The sequence below is a fragment of the Cottoperca gobio genome, chromosome 3, assembly GCF_900634415.1.
Source record: "Cottoperca gobio chromosome 3, fCotGob3.1, whole genome shotgun sequence".
NCBI lineage: Eukaryota > Metazoa > Chordata > Actinopteri > Perciformes > Bovichtidae > Cottoperca > Cottoperca gobio.
In genome coordinates this window covers 8088320-8106743 of record NC_041357.1, presented here as the reverse complement: position 1 = coordinate 8106743, position 18424 = coordinate 8088320, and the positions used below count along the sequence as shown (strand labels likewise).

Here is an 18424-nt window from a genome sequence, read left to right as displayed (position 1 = left end):
TTATTAAAATACTTCAGAAGTGTACATACAACTTTACCCATAGCTTTGGGTTAAGAAAAACTTTGCCATTTTGTTTTAGCAATCAAATGTGTTACTTCATACATTCATAGATTACTTCATAGTCAATTTAAATCTTCTTTTTAGAAAACAGGAAGCTAATAATATAATCACACATGTTCTACTGATAGAAAGATGGTTTCAAATCTGCTCCAGTCTATCAGGACTTTTAATCTAGAGTACATCTGTACTGAAAACAGAAGATTTAGTCAAAATGAAGTTAATCAAGCCTGAAAGAAAAAAACATGAATACATGAAAACATAAAATACTTATTTTTGTAAATGGAGCTTTATTTTTGAAAGCCTGAACCGGACTGAGAATCTGTAAATTAGTGGTTATTTCCCCCAAACCAAAGCTGTGTTTGAGGTTGTAATGGTAAACAACAGGGTTGGGTTAAAAAATATTGAATCCACTCTTGTTGATGTCAGGTAATTAGGCTCATGACCTGACTACCTACTGGATTTTTCCTCGCTGGTCTGCTGAGCTGACAAAAACAAACACCTTTCCTCAGGTGGAGGTGTCTGCCGACCGCCTGTGAGGTCTGCGCCTCAGCCATCTCAGGTGGCCTGGAAACCCCCCTGTCACTGCAACACACACTCAAGGCAACAGTTTTATTTTTGGAGTGGCCACGGGCACGGTGGCTCGCTCCCTAAGGTTTCACTTCACTTCAGGATGTGTGGCCCTGTGGCACTCTGAGCCGGGATTAACAAGCAGAGAGCAGTTTGTCCCGACAGCCGCTCGCCAAAGGTAAACCACTCAAACTCAGTGTCTGTTGATTGACAAGCTGGTGGTACTGCACAGTGGTCCTGACCCATTGGCCAGGTGCTAACCTGCAAACAGTGCATAGGATTTGATAGAAGCACGTGCACGGTCTGAAATCTTAAACGCATGAAGCATATCAGACAATATATGTGTGAGAGGAAGAGCTTGCAAACCATGTTGTATGATTCTGCACATGTTTGTGCCATGATAGATAAATGTAAGCATGAGACAGCCATTAACAAATGCTGCACACCAGCACATTGATTATACATTTATTAGCCTTCCACTTTTAGTTTTAAATAAATAAAGAGTCTCTTTTTACACTAAATTGTTTGTTTTGCTGCCTGGCCAGCAAAACACAGACAACTCTTATTTCCACCTCAGGTAAGTGCTGCTCAGATTCATATTGTAGCAACCTGATGATTAATAAAGAGCTTGTCTTCCATTTTGTTAAATGTGTTCTTTAAAGCTAAATAGATAGAGGTCACGGCCCAGTTTTATCACAAAGCTAATCTTATACTTTCCCCTTTTGAGCTGCTCCAATGGAAGCCTCCCAGATATCCAACCCCAGAGCCTTAAAAGGGGGACATCTCATGTGTCAGCTGGCCTCCATGTCACTGTGACTGCAGGAGTCACTTTGACAACAGGGATTCATGTTAAGCATTTGCTCATACCGAGGACAAACATCTCAGTGTTTAACTTTCAAGACAGAGACAACATCTCACAGGAGTCATTTCTATGCTGCAGTTTCTCTACTTTAAAAATTTAAAACAGAGATTGTTAAATCTGCAGACAATATACCATTGGGTAAAATTATCCTGCTTCTCTCAGATCAAACTGGTGCTAACATGACATATATTAAAATTTAAGATAATCATCTCTCCAAAATATGAGGCTAAGCTCACAGTCGTCGCAGCTCTGAGAGGATTTAGGCCTTGGATTGATTTCCAGCAGACTGAGGCTGTTTATGTGAGTGTGGGATAGCAGGCAGCAGGTGCTCTGTATTTGCTCTTATTTCCCTCGGTCTAAAATTAGACCGTAAACCCTTTCTAGTGTTACCCAAAGATCCACTTCATAATTCAGACGGAAAGGGAACAATTCAGCTCATGTTACCTCTCTAGAAAACCAAGTAAAAGTATGATAGTGAACAAAACCAAATATTGTAAAATGTCAGTCACATTAGAATATTAATTATCTTTTGTATAAGCTTTCAGATATTGTGCATATCCAAATTCAACTTCAACTCAAACTGGAAAACTAGAACCATCTTTGGCTATTGTAATCCTGGTTGCAGAAGAATGTATGTGACGTTTATTGTCAGTTAATTATGCTTCTGACCTTTGACCTTCTTATTGTTTGCTTGTAATGCTAATGACTAAACCAATTCACTGCTGCTCATGTTTAAAATGTTCCTTGGTTATGAAAATTAGCTAAATGCTGCCCCCCTTCCTCCCTGCATGAACCTGGTCAGCCCTCCTGTATGTGTCAATCATCCTCCTTCGGGTTTACTTATATTTCCTGCAGAGGTCATTTTTAAATCTGACAGTCTCCTTGAGAGACTATTTTCATAAGCAGTTTGTCATCATTTCAAAGCAGCCTTGCCATAAGCAACAGCTTTACATGCCTTTCTATTTCAAATGGTGACACATCTTGTAGCCATGCAGCATCTTCAGGACCCAATTAAGAGTTTTGAAACCTGCTAATGAGCTTGTTGTCATGAGAGCTCATAGTTTTCTAAAGCTAGGTTCAGACTAGTCTCGGAGCCATTAGCGTGGGATAAATCCGTACAGTTGGGAAGCAGCTGTGTACACTATACTGGGAACACAGTAGAAGACAATAAGCTTGCCTACACAGTAAATGACAATGGAAGCAAAGACTCTCTAACATCTAAAGTATTCAAGAATCAAATCAGGAATCAGGAATGTGTTTTATTGAAATGATTTCATAGTATTAAAAGATGCACTATTGCTGAGCATATTATTCACAGGATAAAATTAATACCTGCAAAGTATAAACTGAAAAAAAGACTCACTATTTGCTTCACTACCTTTTTGTTAAATGATAAGTTTCAGAAGAAATGTGTCATTACATCAGGATTTAAGCACTTATACCAACTTAAAATGTGAAATACATGGAAAAATGAAGTGATAGTGGCTAACATGTGTGCAGAATCAAAGTTGTTGGTTTTCATAATCCAAAATTCTTCAAAGTCCAGCATGTGTTTCACAAATCTTCGTAGAACTGTCCAGCTGAAAAGGAAGAAAATGAGCGTATTATCAACACAATTAATGATCTTAATCAAATAACTATTATATCCATAAGTAATTAAAAACAAATTAATTGGCCGGCGGCTGAGATGTCTGCCATAAAAATAGTACTTTCTGGTCTCTGTATGAATCAAATCATACAGAGACCAGAAAGTACTATTTTAATGGCAGACATCTCAGCTGCCGGCCAATTAATCACTGATGAATGAATAGAATGAAACAAAACTCCTTAACATTTCCAACTGCTAAGTAATTGAGAACATCACACCATGCCACCGGCATCTCATCAAAATCCTGCTCTGACGTCTTAATAATCTCCTAAATCATAAAAGCCAACAACAAAACAGTAATGTGATGTGAAACCTTTTCATGAGATCTGTTGGATCTTGACTCTAATTCTCTCTTTTAATTTGCTTTTTTGGAAAATGTGAATTCATTATTAGTATTGATGACAAATCAAGTTAAAACAGTTCTGTTATCCAGCAAATATGATGATACCAACTTTTACACAACAGACCTCTTTTGATGAATAATTTGACTGTTGCTTTGCTGTTATTAAGTACATTTTTGGCTGAAGACAAATATACTGGTGTGTCTTATTTGTCTTGCAGAAGTTTAAAAATGCTGATGGAAGTTGGCTACAGTAACGGGATAGAGCCTGACCTTTCCCAGCAGTATCCTCCGCCCTTACTGCCAAAACCAGGCAAAGACAATGCAAGGCTTCAGAAACTCAAGAAGAAGCGAGCCAAGAAAAAATGCAGCATCTCTCAGACGCCCGTCCCCTTTCGCTCCTGTTTGTCGCCTGTCAACGAAGCAAGTACAGACCTCGAGCACAGTGACCAGTCCAGCCCACCAAGAACACCAGATTCAGTCTACATTGCAGACCCTTCAGTGTCCAGTTTCCCTTTTGACTCCTTCTACGATCACTCTGCATCTGCATTCCCTCATCCTCAGATTTGCCCCTACGACAAAACTGGCAGCTTGCCCCCTCAGTCCTACATAGCTCAGATCAAGACTACTGAAGAGCAGGTGGCTCCGCTGTATGAGTGCTCTTCTTTTTTATTCGATGACGTGACTCCTTTCATGATGCCACATTCGGTTTCACCACCCCCATCACCACCTGAGCAGGTTCCAGGAAGCCCTCTTCCCTCTGCTTTCAATATAAACATGACACCAAATTTCCATGGGTCAGTCACAACAGTCCCTCCAGTCGCTGTGTTGCAATCCAGCACTAAAATATCAACTCACAGTCTGACCCTATCCCCAGCCGCCCCCAACTCTGACCCAGGTCCGGCACCTTCTCTGGTTGCAGACCTACCTTGTTTTCCAGCACTGCTATCAGCATCAAACACTCAGACAGAACAATTTATTCCCAGCCAGAGGGAGACAAACTGCAGTTCAAAAGACAACCCTCAGAGCCAGACAGCCTCTTGGACTGCCAGACCTACGAGTAATGGCAACTTTGTTCCAAGCCAGATGTCTCCTGAAATAACCGCCTCAAAAATATCACTTGTTGAGGCAGTGAAAGAGACAAGGCCTGATGCCACACAAAGCAGGATTTATACATCAAAGGCAACATTTTATGAGATCTCTAAACCTCCCTCCATCAAGGACCTCACAGTCATAAACCAAGCCTACCAGGGAGAATCGTTATCTGACATACACAGAAAAAAACCAGCTGTATCAGTGGTGAAAACAGATCAAAAACTGAATGTCTCCATGTCCCACTGTGGACGACCTAAGACTCCCTCTTGTACACCAGCTCGAGTATCCACACCCTTCATTGAAATATCCAAACCTAACCCCCTTTTATTTGCTGCTTTCAACTCCTCCCATGGTCTACATGCACCTGCAGTTCCCAATGAACCTCCAAAACAGAAATCACTAATTCAAACCAGTGGTACAAGTAAACCTCCAGCTGCAACAAAAGAACTAAATCAGAGGGAGAATTTCAAAGAGATAGAGATTCAAAATACACAGAGGAGTACAATAAATCTAAGCTTTGACAATACTGAGCCATACCCAAGAGAGAACTTAGCATCAAGTATGACTACACTTGTCTCTGCTGTGGTAAAACCAACACTAATAGAACCAGTCTCCCCAAAACTACAAACAATTCAAGGTTCTGAAAGTGAAGCTTCATCTTTGCCAAAGGTCCCATCATTTTTATCCAATGTACCAAAGATTACAAATTTCAATCCAATGCCAGTGATGCAAGCACCACAAAGTCCAAGCCCCCTATCACCCCTTTATTGGCCTCCTGTGGTCGATGCACGCAAGTCTTTGTCGTCACTATTGGAGAGTCAAATGTCATTAGCAACCTCAAAGCCCAAATCAAGATCAACATATTACGGGCTTACTCCATCTGAGTATGCTGCCTATGGTGGGATAAGGACTATCGCATCACATTACAGCCCTGCACTCCTCAGGGGTAATGAAACCACTTTAAATAAAACACAGTCTGATGTAGCTGTAGATGGAGCAGACCTCTCAAAGCCTGATGCAACAAAACAACTCAATGGACATCAAGATATTCCGTCTTCAATGGAGGTTTCTGCTGAAAACATTTTACAACCTACGAGGGATTCTGAGATTCCAGCTGAACGGACCGTGACACATAGCAAAGATGTGTTGGAGAATCATTCAGAAGCTCAAAGTATTGGAATACAAACACTTAAAACATCTAAGGTGGACACAATAAAACCTGAGTTTCTTCTTGGCTTGGCACAGCAAACAATGCAACAATCCACAAGTGACGTATCCACACCAAAAGCCTCATTCTCTGAGGCTCCAATACCAATGCCTAAAGCAGGTGAGGTACACACACAAAATGCGGCACTACTTTATATAGAGGCAACGTTAAATATGACTCCATGCCTGACCGATAGCAATAGTCTGTCTAGTTGTTCCTCACCCTTTGTGAAAGTAGATCCAAATGCAGAAACAAAGCATAGTACAAAAGGGATAGCTGCCATAGAGAAAGGTTGTAATCTTGAGAAAACACCTACAAAAGTAGAATGCAAGGTTACAAATGCAAAACAGCAGAAAAGACGAGTAAAAATAGCTCCGCTCCAGTCTTACAAAACTGCCAATGGAGTCAGTCCATCAACAGCCAATGATCTCAATGTCCAACTCACTGCCAAGCCTTTTGACTTAGCTGATCATAAAAAACGGGTTGTTCAGTCTCCTGTCACAGTTTTAGAGCCCAAATACTCAGGGACTACCATTACAAATGGTGAATTCATTTTAGGAATACAACAAGCCACCAAACTGGTTTCAGAAACACCACTGCCAAGTAAAGTGGCTGCTGAAGCGATTTTACATAAACAAAGGGAAGAGGTTAAGCAGCATTTCAAAGCGAGCAGTGGAGTTACCTTACCCGATAAAACAAACCTGGGGAACATTTTGCCTTCTGTGACTGCTAATACAGAATGTACCCTTGACAAAACAAACACTGAGCTGAAATTCTCAAATATACTCTCCAAAGAATCAATTATCGCTACCACAGGATCCATTTTGCCACATGAGCCTGTCACAGCATCTGTATGTTCCGCACACTACAATATCTGCACAGTATCTGCAGCCGTCCAAAGCACAACAAATACACAACAGCTCAGCACTGAAACTAAAATTCACAAAAATAGTCAAGCGGTAGGAAACAAGATCCATTTGCCCGGAGAAGGTCTCTCTTTGAAATCTTCTCAAGTACCAAGTGTACCAAATACACCTGCTGTGAATGCTAATTTAGTGCGCAAACCTAGTACAGACACCAAAATACCTGACTTTTCTATCACTGCAACCAAATTACCCAACAATTCAGGCACTAAATTCCCTTTAGATATGGACCTCCAATGTGCCTGCAAAAGAGCCCTCAAAGCTAACCAAAACTAGTGAGAATGTACCGCTAACCTCACAGAGTAGCATATTATCCAGTGGCCAAGATAAAGATAAATACGCAATACTGTCAAGCCAAATTAACACAGAGCCTAAACTCCCCACTAGTTTTGACACTAACAGAGTTGGCAACTCAACAACAGACATAGAATTGCATTCGCAACCCACCAATAGTATACTAGGTTTATTGACAGGGAAAACACCAACAGGTCCCAGTCTTCCCAGTATACCTATTAGAGCAAAAAACATTCAAACAAAATGTGTTATTGAAACAAGACCAGCTTCTAATCTTGAACAAAGAAACACAGTGCTGAGCATGCCAAGCAGCGAAACCAAACTTTCCAACAAACCGTGTCCAGGATTGTTAACTGTCAGCAAGTCTTTCACGGACTCTGTCTCACCTGGACAACCAGGAAGCGTAGAGGCTATTCAACACAGCAGACTTGCTATAGAAACTGCACAGTCAAACAACTCCTATTCCGGCAGCAATGTTCACAGTATTCTTGCAGTTGAAACCAAAGTCCCTAACAAGCTTCATACAGAACCTATTTTGGCTATGATGACAGATCCATCAGTGAGCATTAAACCATCTTTTAATACGCAGGTTAGTAAAACAACCATATTGTCTAGCCCTACACTGAGGCATGTCACACAAAGAAGCCCTCAGCTCAGATCAGACAGATCTAAGAGTCAATCTGCAACACAGCAAGCCATCGATGCAAATCCAGCTTCTGTTACTGTTGCTCAAACAAGAATCTACACAAACACAAAAGCAGATGGTAAACAGATTGCCAACCTTCTTTCTGAACACATATCATATGAGACATCTGCACCACACATTACTACTGAAACCAGTATAAAAGAACAATATCCTTTCACCAAGCCAATTGTAGTCAACATATCTTTAAGTCCCCCTACAAGGACAAAACATTCTGTAACATCTAAGACTGAGAGAACAGCTTCCTCTTCTTCTGGTTATATCATGGCTAATATATCTAGTATCAGTGTAGAACAGCAAACCATTGCAAGTCAAATGTCATTTTCTGGAGATAATGTTCAAACCACTATGAATTCTGTGAGCTCTCAGACTGGAGTGAAACAGTTGAGGCAATCTGTCACTGAAACACAGAAATCTATAGAAACTAACATTCTAACTGCTAATACTCAAAATCTCTCACACACTGATTTAAACAATCATGATGCCACACATATTCACACCCTTGCAGAAGCCACCAGTGATGCTAAAGTCTCACTTATGTCTCCTAGAGTAACTAAACCTTGGAGCGCAACAAGAGCCTCCCCTCAACCAGAGCAAAGAGTGCGTAATACATTGATTCGAACCTATACTCCAACCTTGCCCCGGTCTTCTCAATCTCCTGTTTCTTTAAACCATACAACAGAAACAAACAAAACAAAACCTTCTTCTGTCATTATGAAACACCAGACAAAACCTCACATTACACCTCTTCAGAATAATACACCTACTAACACTGTTGAACCCTCTGCTAAATTAATCCCAGAGAATATCACAAAACCAGACATAAAACCACATGAAAAAATGAACACTTCAGTCCTAACTAACAGGGCTGAGGTAAAAGTGCATTCCCAAACGCACAAGATAAAAACAAACCTAGCAACAAATTCCACTAAGGAAGAAAAACTATTCTCACTGAACACTGAAACTAGAACTCCCATCCAATCTCCCATTCATATTTTAACCAGTAATCCGACTCTAAAAGCAGAACCTCCCAATATGGTAGAATCAAGACCTGCCTCTGCCAGTATAGAAACAAAACCCTCAGTTATAAAAACAGATTCTTCAAAGTCTCCCCCCAATCCGGCCCAGAATAGCACACAAATCAATAATGTTCAGCCATTGACAGAGCTACCAGTAGAGAACATTTTCCCTGCAAAGCCAGCAACAAATTCTGACATGAAACCATCCATACTTAAAGCCGCTGTGATTGACTCTACCACCCCTGCCTCTTTGCCTCAGGCCTCAGTCTCAGTCAAAGCTCCATCTCCAAACAGAGGAACGTCACCGCCATCTCAGCAAAAAACTGGACTCAAAGACAAGGACGTTCTGAGGACCAAAGCTACAGCTGCACCAACAGAAGCTCTTGCGATGAAACCCTCCATGAAGTCAGCGACATCAACTGCATCTTCAACTGCTGACAAGAAGGCCGTGACAGCAGAGACATCCCCTTCATCTTCTGAGCCCAAAGCAACCCACAAGCTAAAAGGCCTCAAGGGTAAACTCAGCGGATGGACACGCCTCAAGAAACATATGGTCGTTGAGCCAGAGGAACCTACGTTTCCAGTGCTTGAGGCCAAATCGCAGGTCGATTCCAGTGGCAGCAATGAGAAAATAGATCAAGGTGGTGATAAGTCGTCAGCAGACCAATGTGCTAATAAGGAAGTGGTAGACAACAAAGAAGGTCCCATGGCATTGAAGATGTGGGACGCCCTTCTCTTTCACATGTTCTCTACGAAAGACCGAATTATTCAGCAGATCAACTCCACCAAGAAAGATTCAGATAAGAAAAAGGAACCTAACGACAATCAAGCAGAAGTTCCTTCTTTTGTCAATCGCCTGCCGCTTTTGTTGTACAGCCCCCGTTTTGATGCCAGAAAGCTTAAAGAGGCGGCAGAGAAGCCACTCTCGAAAATAGCAGCAGTGTTTGAAAAGGGGCTCATAAAACGCAAATCTCAGGAAGACGAACGTAAGGACTTCAACAGGAAAGCCAGAGGATTTGGTTCGACAAATGCTACAGATATGTAACTTGAACTGATGCAAGAATATATTTGGGATTGTTAAATGATAAGTAATGTGTTTAGGGAGCCTCAATTTGGAATTGGAAGAAAATAGACATAAAATAATTTGTGGATTTGATTATTTAATTGATTAATTAATTAAATTAATCTTCTAAATCAGGGTTGAGGTGAGGAGTTTTATTCTTGAGGGGAAAGAAAGTGTCATTGATTACTACTCAATCACGATCTACTTGATCCAATACTGGAGCTACAGTATAATTTAAACTTGGAAAGTAAAGACCCTAGAATCCATCCCTATGTCAAATAAATACTTAGAATTCAGTTGTGGTAATTTAGGACTTATAAATCAGTGTATAAATGTATTTAGGGAAAAAATAAAAACACAGTGGTAATACAGGTGTGGCATCTTTGCACTTTTAATTAAATCAAACATGTAGGTGACAAAAACAGGGGGTAATATGAAGAAAGCAAGGAACAACTCATTAACTCAACTCTTGGTTAGATTGTTCTTTTTTCATTTGATGATGGCCTAAATATATTGAATGCATGTACTGTAGATAATTTGATAGATAAAAGATTGTTTCATTTGTCATGCTCTACCTTTTTCTATTTTTCTAAAGAAAGTAAGGCTTTTAGTGTACACCGCTGGTAGGCAGTTTTATATCTCTGTAATAAATTGGGCTTTTACATTCCTGGAAGAACAGGGCAGATGGATTTGAAAGAAGGAAAACAGAGATGAAGCGTGAAGGTGGAGTCAGAACAGAAATAGGTTTCTGCAAGTCAGGTATGGATGGAAATGAAGCGGATGTTGGGGCTTTTGATCAGAGCAAAAATCTACTAGCACACAGGCTGGTACATCTTGAGGCTGGGCAATATTGAAAGAATATGATGGATTATGATCAGTATTTATGATTGTTTAGAAGCCTAGATACTTAATAGCTGTCAAGGTGATGTTTTAGCATTTTTGTTTCTAGCGACTCAAGAAATTGCAATGTTGTTTTTTTCCACCACTTTTGTCTGACTGAAATATCTCAACAACTATTAAATGGATTGGCAATACATCATATTGGTTTGTTGTAGTTGTTTAGACGGGCTAGCTAGTCGGCTTCAAGGTAATCCGATTTTCACGGATGACTTCTCAGCGTAAGAGAGATGTATCATCAGGTTAAAGTTTTACTTTGTCCAACACTTTGGTTTATGACTAAATACCTGCAAAACGAGTGACATTCCCAGCAGCCTCTGCTGTAAGCTTCTTTTTGTCTGGTGCTAATAGCATGCTAACATAGTAACCTGAGATGGTGACCATAGTAAAAGTTAGAACTGCTAAACATCAGCATGTTAGATTTGTCACAGTGCAAATGTTAGCGTGTAGATGTTAGTATTTAGCTCAAAGCACTGCTGTGTCTAAGTGAAACCTCACAGAGCTGCTATTATATCTGTTTCCATTAGTCTTAATGGGAAGTCAGAGTGCATTCTCAAATGTTTCAAAAAATCGGTTTGGGAGAAAAATTACATTATAATAGCTTATATATTATTTGAGACCATGACATAACACATTGCCCAGCCATAGTATATCCAATGGGATGCAGAGTCAGAATTATGTTTCATTACATCACCAGTGCTGTCTTCCTTAGTTCCATAAAGTTGGAGATCCATTGTTTCCATCCAACATCAACGATATTATTGATATTATTGATGATCACTAAGGGAAACTTAGTGACCCTGTTGGTGGATTTCAATTTCCTGCTTTGTGGTGGATTGTCCAGGACTTGTGAACAATGTTACCGAGTTTAGATTTTAAGGACGTAGAAGTGGATACCAATGAATGATGAAGATGATGATGATGATGATGATGATGAGAAGAAGTACAGATATTAGATGATGGGTGTGATGTTTCACAGAATTGGAGGATTGAGATGCTGCCATAGCATATATTAGTACGTTAGTTTTGCTAAAAAATGTGTCTCTATATTGGATTACAAATCGTTGTTTTCCCAAAGATGACCATCATGATGTGGAATTTCATTAATGTTAGGGGGACTTCACCCCTATAAGCTACCCATAGCCCCATTTATTACACTGATGCTTAAACTATAACATGTTTTTGTTTACTGTGTGACTTTCAAAGATTCATAAAGTTGAATATGAAACTCTTGTCTTGTATTTCTTTTCTTTTTTTTATCTCATTGCTTTGAACTAGTTAGAACTGTAGTTTTAAAATGTGACACATCAGTGCTGACAAGTCCTTGTTAAAGGATAATGCTTGTGTTGTTCTATTTTTGTAATTGTCAATGAATATCATGACTGGACCAAAACCAACAGTGTAATTTCTCTCAGTGTTGTCTGACTTCCCTATCCTGCCCGTGTCTCAAGCACACTCGCTCCTACTGACGATGTAAACCTTTAAAAATGGGTCACAAATATATGATTGCTTTTTTCTTAAAGGTAAAATAATTTCCAGAAAACTGCTTGTCACTAGTTTTTATCAAACATTACTCAAACAGGAGGATATAGTACTTTTGTTGGGGACTATTTTCAGCAGAGGATTAATCCACATTTGGTGCAGTAGTAGTGCATGGGTCTTCAATAGGGAGTCTGTGATCCCTAAGTGGTCCTCAGAGTTACTGCACAAGGGGCTGCAAAATTATTGTTAGATTTTTTTTTTTTTTAAACATGTCTACAGATTACACATTACAATAACATGAATCCAACTTATTATTAGCGAAAACTTTACTGAGTACTTTGTATGGCAGCATGGTGTATCTGGGATTGAGTCATAATAAACTTTTGATACAATACTTGTTAGAAGATACATTCACTGTTGGTCTTGGCCATGGGATTTCCTGACTATGAGAACAATATGTAATGTCATGAGACTTATCATTTAGTGTATTTGTAATAAAGTTAGTTACATTTAAATAAATAAAACAAATGATCTTCTTTTGAATAAGAAGTAAATATTTTTCTTTTTAAATCCACCCTCTTGGTTATAAATCGTATAAACTTGACTTCTCTTGAGATTAATACAATTAAACTTCAAGAAAAAAAACTTAGTGTCTGAAGATAAGGCACATTTTAACAATTGATCATATTGAAATGAATGAGTAAATAAGTAATACAATAAAATAATAATAATTAACAATTAAAAAAAAAATATGTCTAACATTATTACAGTCCAAAATGAATGAATGATTGATGGACTTCTGTCTTACCTGACTGGCAGTTTGCATCTTCACTGCAGTCGTCCACAGAAACCTTCTCATACTTGCCGTGACCAGCCACCACAAACTTATATCTTTTACCAGCGGAGCACTCCTGAAATTCAGTTAATAAAACAATATTTGAGACAGATTCACAGATATTTATGCTGTAACTTCAGTGTGTCCTCATTTATCCAAAACTGTAACTTTTTAAATCTCCAGCAAAGCCTGTTGTCACCATATTTTCCAGATAACATTGGCAGGTATCAGATATTTTTCTTCCACTCTACTGCCATAACCAGTGACAGCAGGGTCAAAAATAGATATTGCCTCATTGTAAAGGATGGAGAGCCAAAAAGGTTGGGAAATGCTGCCGTAGGAGGTCCCGCTCCCCAGTATTGGAACTACACCTTATATAACTAAGTTCATATTCCACATCTGGTTTTCAATGAGGCTATCACAAACTCGCTCTTAACAGTTCACTTTCGGTATAATGGTGAAGAAAGTGGTGTCTTGTGGTTGACAGTATGAAGGGTCTAAGGACAGAGGGTGTCGTATGCTGTACGTGCACAGTCTGTAAAGCACACTGAGACAAATGTGTAATTTGTGATATTGGGCTATATAAATACATTTGATTTGATTTGAAGTTGTATGTTTAAAACTATCCTGAGCAACACTGTGATCCTTACATTGCAACGTATTGTATTACTGTGGACAAACACTGTACACAATACATGTAAATAAATGTAAAGAGCATCAATCATTAGATTTTGGTGTATGAATGTGTACCTTCCCTTCCAGAAGATAATGTATCACTGAAGTTCTCCCAATAATCTTTCTTGTTTAAAGCACCACCAGGTTTCATGTTGTGCAAGTGTAGCAACATACAGTACACAATACTGCACGCAGCCACACAGGGGCAGACGTTCACTGACTGCTCTGCTAAACTGAGTTGGAATGATTTACACCAGATGAAAAGGCTGGGTGTGGTTGCATGAAGCAGAAAGGAACAGAGAGGAATGCTGATTCAAAAACCAGTCAAGAAACAAAATTTAGAAGAAGTAAAGTTAAGGAAGTTATGAGACAAACAGTAAGTTGAAGAGAAACGTTGATATAATTAATCAGTTATTGTAAATCACATGTCACAGAACTGAAACTTGTTGGACAAAGGATCAGCTCAGGGGTAAAATCCTGTGTGAGTCTTTCCAAACATACAACAACACAGCAAGAGAATGAAGCAAAAAGACAAGTTGCATACAATCATGGTTGTTTAGGGTAAAATTCAGACTTACTGCTGGTCTGGAAGGCGAGCTGCACCTGCTCCCATCTTCACTTCCTTTCACCCACTGATTGATGAGATCAGCCACGCCAACTTTTAAACCATCTGCATCCTGAGACAGAGAAGAAGAAATATTCATGATTAAATTAAAAAAATATTTTAATGATATACCTATCCTTCAAGAATGCAAGGTAAGGAAAATAATCCATTCATTTTTAAACTGGAAGTTATTTAACACGTCTAAGAAGTGAATATTGTTGCAAAATATACAACATTTCTGATTATTTTTTTGCATATTCTTTCCACCAAAACAAAACTTTGGGGATCTTTTTGTTTTTATTAAAAGTTATTGCACAATCTTTCAAGGTATCCCCTGCTAACTGCAGAAGTGCCCTCTGTGGTACGGGTACTCCTGGTTGGGGTGAGGCACATTCATATGGGTCAGCTGCTGCTGCTTCAGTCACCATGAATACTAATAATAATTTTAATAAATGTAATAGTCCAGTGGACCTTAAATCAACAGAAAAAATAATCTTCTGAACACTTTCTCATTGGAACTGAGCAAGAGCAGGAGGAGTTATTTATCAGTTGTGCTGTAAAAAGTTCAAATATCTGTCTGATGATCTGGAGTTAACTTCCTCATTAACCTTAGATGGTGTGATTGAGATGGTGTTTTGGGTCCAGGCTTCCCCGGCCTCAAAAAGGTTCTTCTTGGAGGAGACGGCTTGAGTGGGACTCATCAGGTCCGTCAGCACCTGGCTGCCTGATCTGCCTTCCTTTGAGGAGACCTGTGAAAAATAAAGAGAGATTCAGTTTTAGAGTTTATATTTAACTTTGTGAATTTGAGGATCTTCCTTGTTGAACAGTAAATGCTGAGCCTTCACACCGAGGATTAAGCCGCAAATTGTCTCATTGTCTGAAAATGGAATAAGTACTGCACGTAGTACTAATTCACAGTCTAGTATAGTCTATCAACAACTTCCTGCACTATTAGACTATTATTGAAGTAGCATCACTGAAACACAAGTCTCCTCTCTGATCATGGCTAATTCATCGGGAGAATTATTCATTGGCATTTTGTGGAAGTACAGTCAGGGTTTACGAAACAATTATCCCCAAATAAATGCTTATTACTGAGGTCAATAAAAGAAAAATACATATTGAAAAAAGAGAGTAACTCAGTGAGGCTTTACCTCGAGAGCATGTGTGTACAGCTCCAGTTTCTTGTCAATCTTTGAAACAGAAGCAGGTGGAAGCGTCTTCTTTATGTTGCTGGTGCTTTAGAAGAATGCATCAATATTCAGTTAATGGTGAAAGTATATTTCTGTAAGAAATCTGCTGTTCTAGAAGTGTCATATTTCTATATAATAATATTAAATAACATGATAAGTTTCATCTAAGCAGGGTTTCTGTTTAGGAGAACTCAAAGTTTCTTCTGAACTCCATTGCATTTTTATTTTTTGTACCTGCAAGTAAATTGGATTTTTATTCTGAGGAACATTTCAAGAGATGGAGCAGCACCAGAGACAACTCTGCTCAGTTAATCTTTTAAATATGTCTCACAACACGCAAACACACTCTCACCTTTTCCTCAGAGACTCAGTTCTCTCTATGATCTGGGGAAAGAATTAAGACAATGGATGGTTAAAACTGTTTAACACACACTCAAGGCATGACCTACAGTAACACAGACTTTTTATTTAAAACTTGCCCAAAGTTGTAATTTGTTTTTCACAGAGCAAAGCAGAGATGTATGTTCCCTGATTGGTTTGAGGGTGGGGTGTGAGGATACCCCCTAAAATCTGGAATATTTAACAATTAAAATGATCTGTTAAAGGAGTTATTTTATCCACATCTCCAGTTAACTTGGTAATCTGAAGTGACAGGCCCTATAGTTATCACAGCAGACATTTACTATATTTTCCCAAATACTAGTGGAAGAGGTGGACATAGGTGGAGAAAATAATAATAATAATAATAATAATAATAATAATAATAATAATAATAATAATAATAATAATAATAATAATAATAAACCATATTTATACAGCATCTTTCAAAACAAAGTGCTTTACATGGTTAAACCAGGATTCAAACATCTCTGCAATGAGGCAAATCATATCACACAATTAAAATAAAGCAAACATGTAATGGAATAAAATACCCAACAATAACATAAGTTAAAATTAATAAATAATAATAATAATAATAATAATAATAAAATATAAAATAATAAAATTAAAGAGAAAAATTAAAGAGAAAAATTAAAGATTAGTTTTGAGAAGTGATTTAAAACATTGATTCTTCAACAACAGAAGCTGAGCTGACCTAATACATCTCTAATCTTATTGCAGAGGATGACCTTTGACCCTGGCATTCGTCTGCAGCTGCACTCACCTTACATTTACTGTCTGTTGAGACTCTGCTGTTCACTTCATCCTGTAAAGAGACACAGATTGCTGTATTATAACTCAGACATGCAGCACGTTACTGTTTTAAACAGAAAGTGTGAAATTAACTTTGGTTTGAACAGTTAGCTGACACATGTGCAGGACTTACTGGGTAAAACTGAATGAGGAGTTTCTGGTGGAACAGCAGGAAGCATGAAAGAGACAAAACATTGTAGCGTGGTTAACATGACGGAACAGGGCTGGGCGATACGGAGAAAATCACATACCACAATATTTTTGACCAAATACCTTGAGATTGACCATTGGTGCTAAATATACACAATGAGATGTTAGATAAAGAATCATCAGTATCGCTGATATAGATCAGTGCTTCATCGATAGCGTCACAATTTTCAGGATTCCTATTTCGTCTGCTGAATTTTGCTTTATGAGGAGAGATCAACTGCATTAGCAAAGGCAGATTTTTAATTGTGCAATTTGGTTGCTACATGCTGCTGCTAAATGGCCACTCTAAATAATGATGTACTTGTTTAACACCAAAAACTGGATGTTTAATGGCAATTTTTCCAATAATTTGGTGAAACAAAAGCATTGTGAGACAGAGACTGCCAGTCATCTGGACCATAGTGACGTTTACTTACCATACTTAATGATGCTGCCGTTGATTTCAATGCTATTTGAATCTGGGAAACTTTATTAAACAGACCCCCTTTGGTTTGATGAGATACCTTGAATGTCGGGCTCATGGGACCGTAGTTTAAAGGCTCCTCGCATTCGCTGGTGCTGCAAAGAGAGGCTGCAGACCTTCTGTTCACCTCCTCACTCCTCCTGCTCTCCATTGACCTCTAGGACAATGCCAACATAGAAGAGAAATATTACCATTTTATCAGCAGAAGTTCGTTAAAAGTCAGTATAAACAACATTATAACTATCTTATTGTGTTAAAACGTATTATCTCAAGCGCAGTTTTCCTTAATACATGTTCTTTGTCTGATGCTCACCCTGACCGTGTTATGTGGTGACAGAAGACTAATAAAATACTGGCAAACCAGGGGTGCTAAAAGTAGGAATTTCTTACATCATCGCTGCTTCCAGCTTGTCAGGCTACACAATTAATTTCCACACCCTGCGAGCCAAAGATACATTCTTTTACTTTATTACTTTCAGATTTCGAAACTGTGAGTTTTGTAATAAGCATGTATGTGTTTGATTGCATTTTTTATGAAACGCTGGGAGACACAGCATTAATAAAAAGCTTTTTGTTGAGTTTTGAGAAGTGATTTAAAAAGATGTTAATAATTCTGCAGACTCAGATCCTCAGGCAGGAAGATCTAATGTAGTATATGGATCAATGTGAAGAGTGGGTCCATGCTTAGTTTGTTCTCGTTCACGTGTACAATGAGGCACATGCTGTTGATGGTTTCCCACTAATTCACTGATCTAAATGTGGAAGTAATGCACCAAGAAATGCAGCAATGCATTAGCAATGGTAGGGAATTGCTAGTAAACTCAGATATAAACATGAAGAAACATTATATTTGCAGATGTTTTGGATTCAACATGTTAGTTGTTAAGAATAGGCTACAACCTGTGTTTTGGTCGGTAACACTGAATGTAAACAGAAACTCCACAGGGCACCTTTATCTCCTGGAGTCTGAATGTGCTCAACAAATCTCATGGCAAACTGATCAACGGCGTGTGGACTGGTACCTTGAGCATCATAATACTACGATGGGTTAAATGCAGAGTCTAAATTTCACTCTGTGCGGTGCTGTGTA

At 38.8% G+C, this 18424-nt stretch overlaps 2 protein-coding genes across 3 annotated transcripts in view; one reads left to right on the top strand and one right to left on the bottom strand.

Annotated features, from left to right (window-relative positions):
- The first annotated feature begins 697 nt into the window (after positions 1-697).
- Positions 698-12768, top strand: LOC115006321 (uncharacterized). 2 transcript variants are annotated; one of them, XM_029428502.1, is made up of 3 exons: positions 698-805; positions 3699-5899; positions 8978-12768. In XM_029428502.1, the coding sequence occupies exons 2-3, from the start codon at positions 3709-3711 to the stop codon at positions 9154-9156; spliced, it is 2370 nt and encodes a 789-aa protein (XP_029284362.1). In that variant the 5' UTR covers positions 698-805; positions 3699-3708; the 3' UTR covers positions 9157-12768. The 2 variants fall into 2 exon arrangements, with proteins under 2 accessions (XP_029284362.1, XP_029284360.1); XM_029428500.1 differs by having other exon boundaries at positions 3699-9116.
- Positions 2735-18424, bottom strand: part of LOC115006322 (lymphocyte-specific protein 1-like) — a 30998-nt gene continuing 15308 nt past the window's right edge. Inside the window, exons 6-14 of the mRNA XM_029428503.1 lie at positions 17375-17491; positions 16795-16818; positions 16633-16674; positions 15820-15851; positions 15429-15513; positions 14883-15023; positions 14249-14347; positions 12969-13071; positions 2735-3069 (exon numbers count right to left, since the gene is read on the bottom strand). Coding sequence (XP_029284363.1) covers positions 3044-3069; positions 12969-13071; positions 14249-14347; positions 14883-15023; positions 15429-15513; positions 15820-15851; positions 16633-16674; positions 16795-16818; positions 17375-17491 — 669 coding nt within the window. The 3' untranslated portion in view covers positions 2735-3043. The remainder of the gene's footprint in view (positions 3070-12968; positions 13072-14248; positions 14348-14882; positions 15024-15428; positions 15514-15819; positions 15852-16632; positions 16675-16794; positions 16819-17374; positions 17492-18424) is intronic.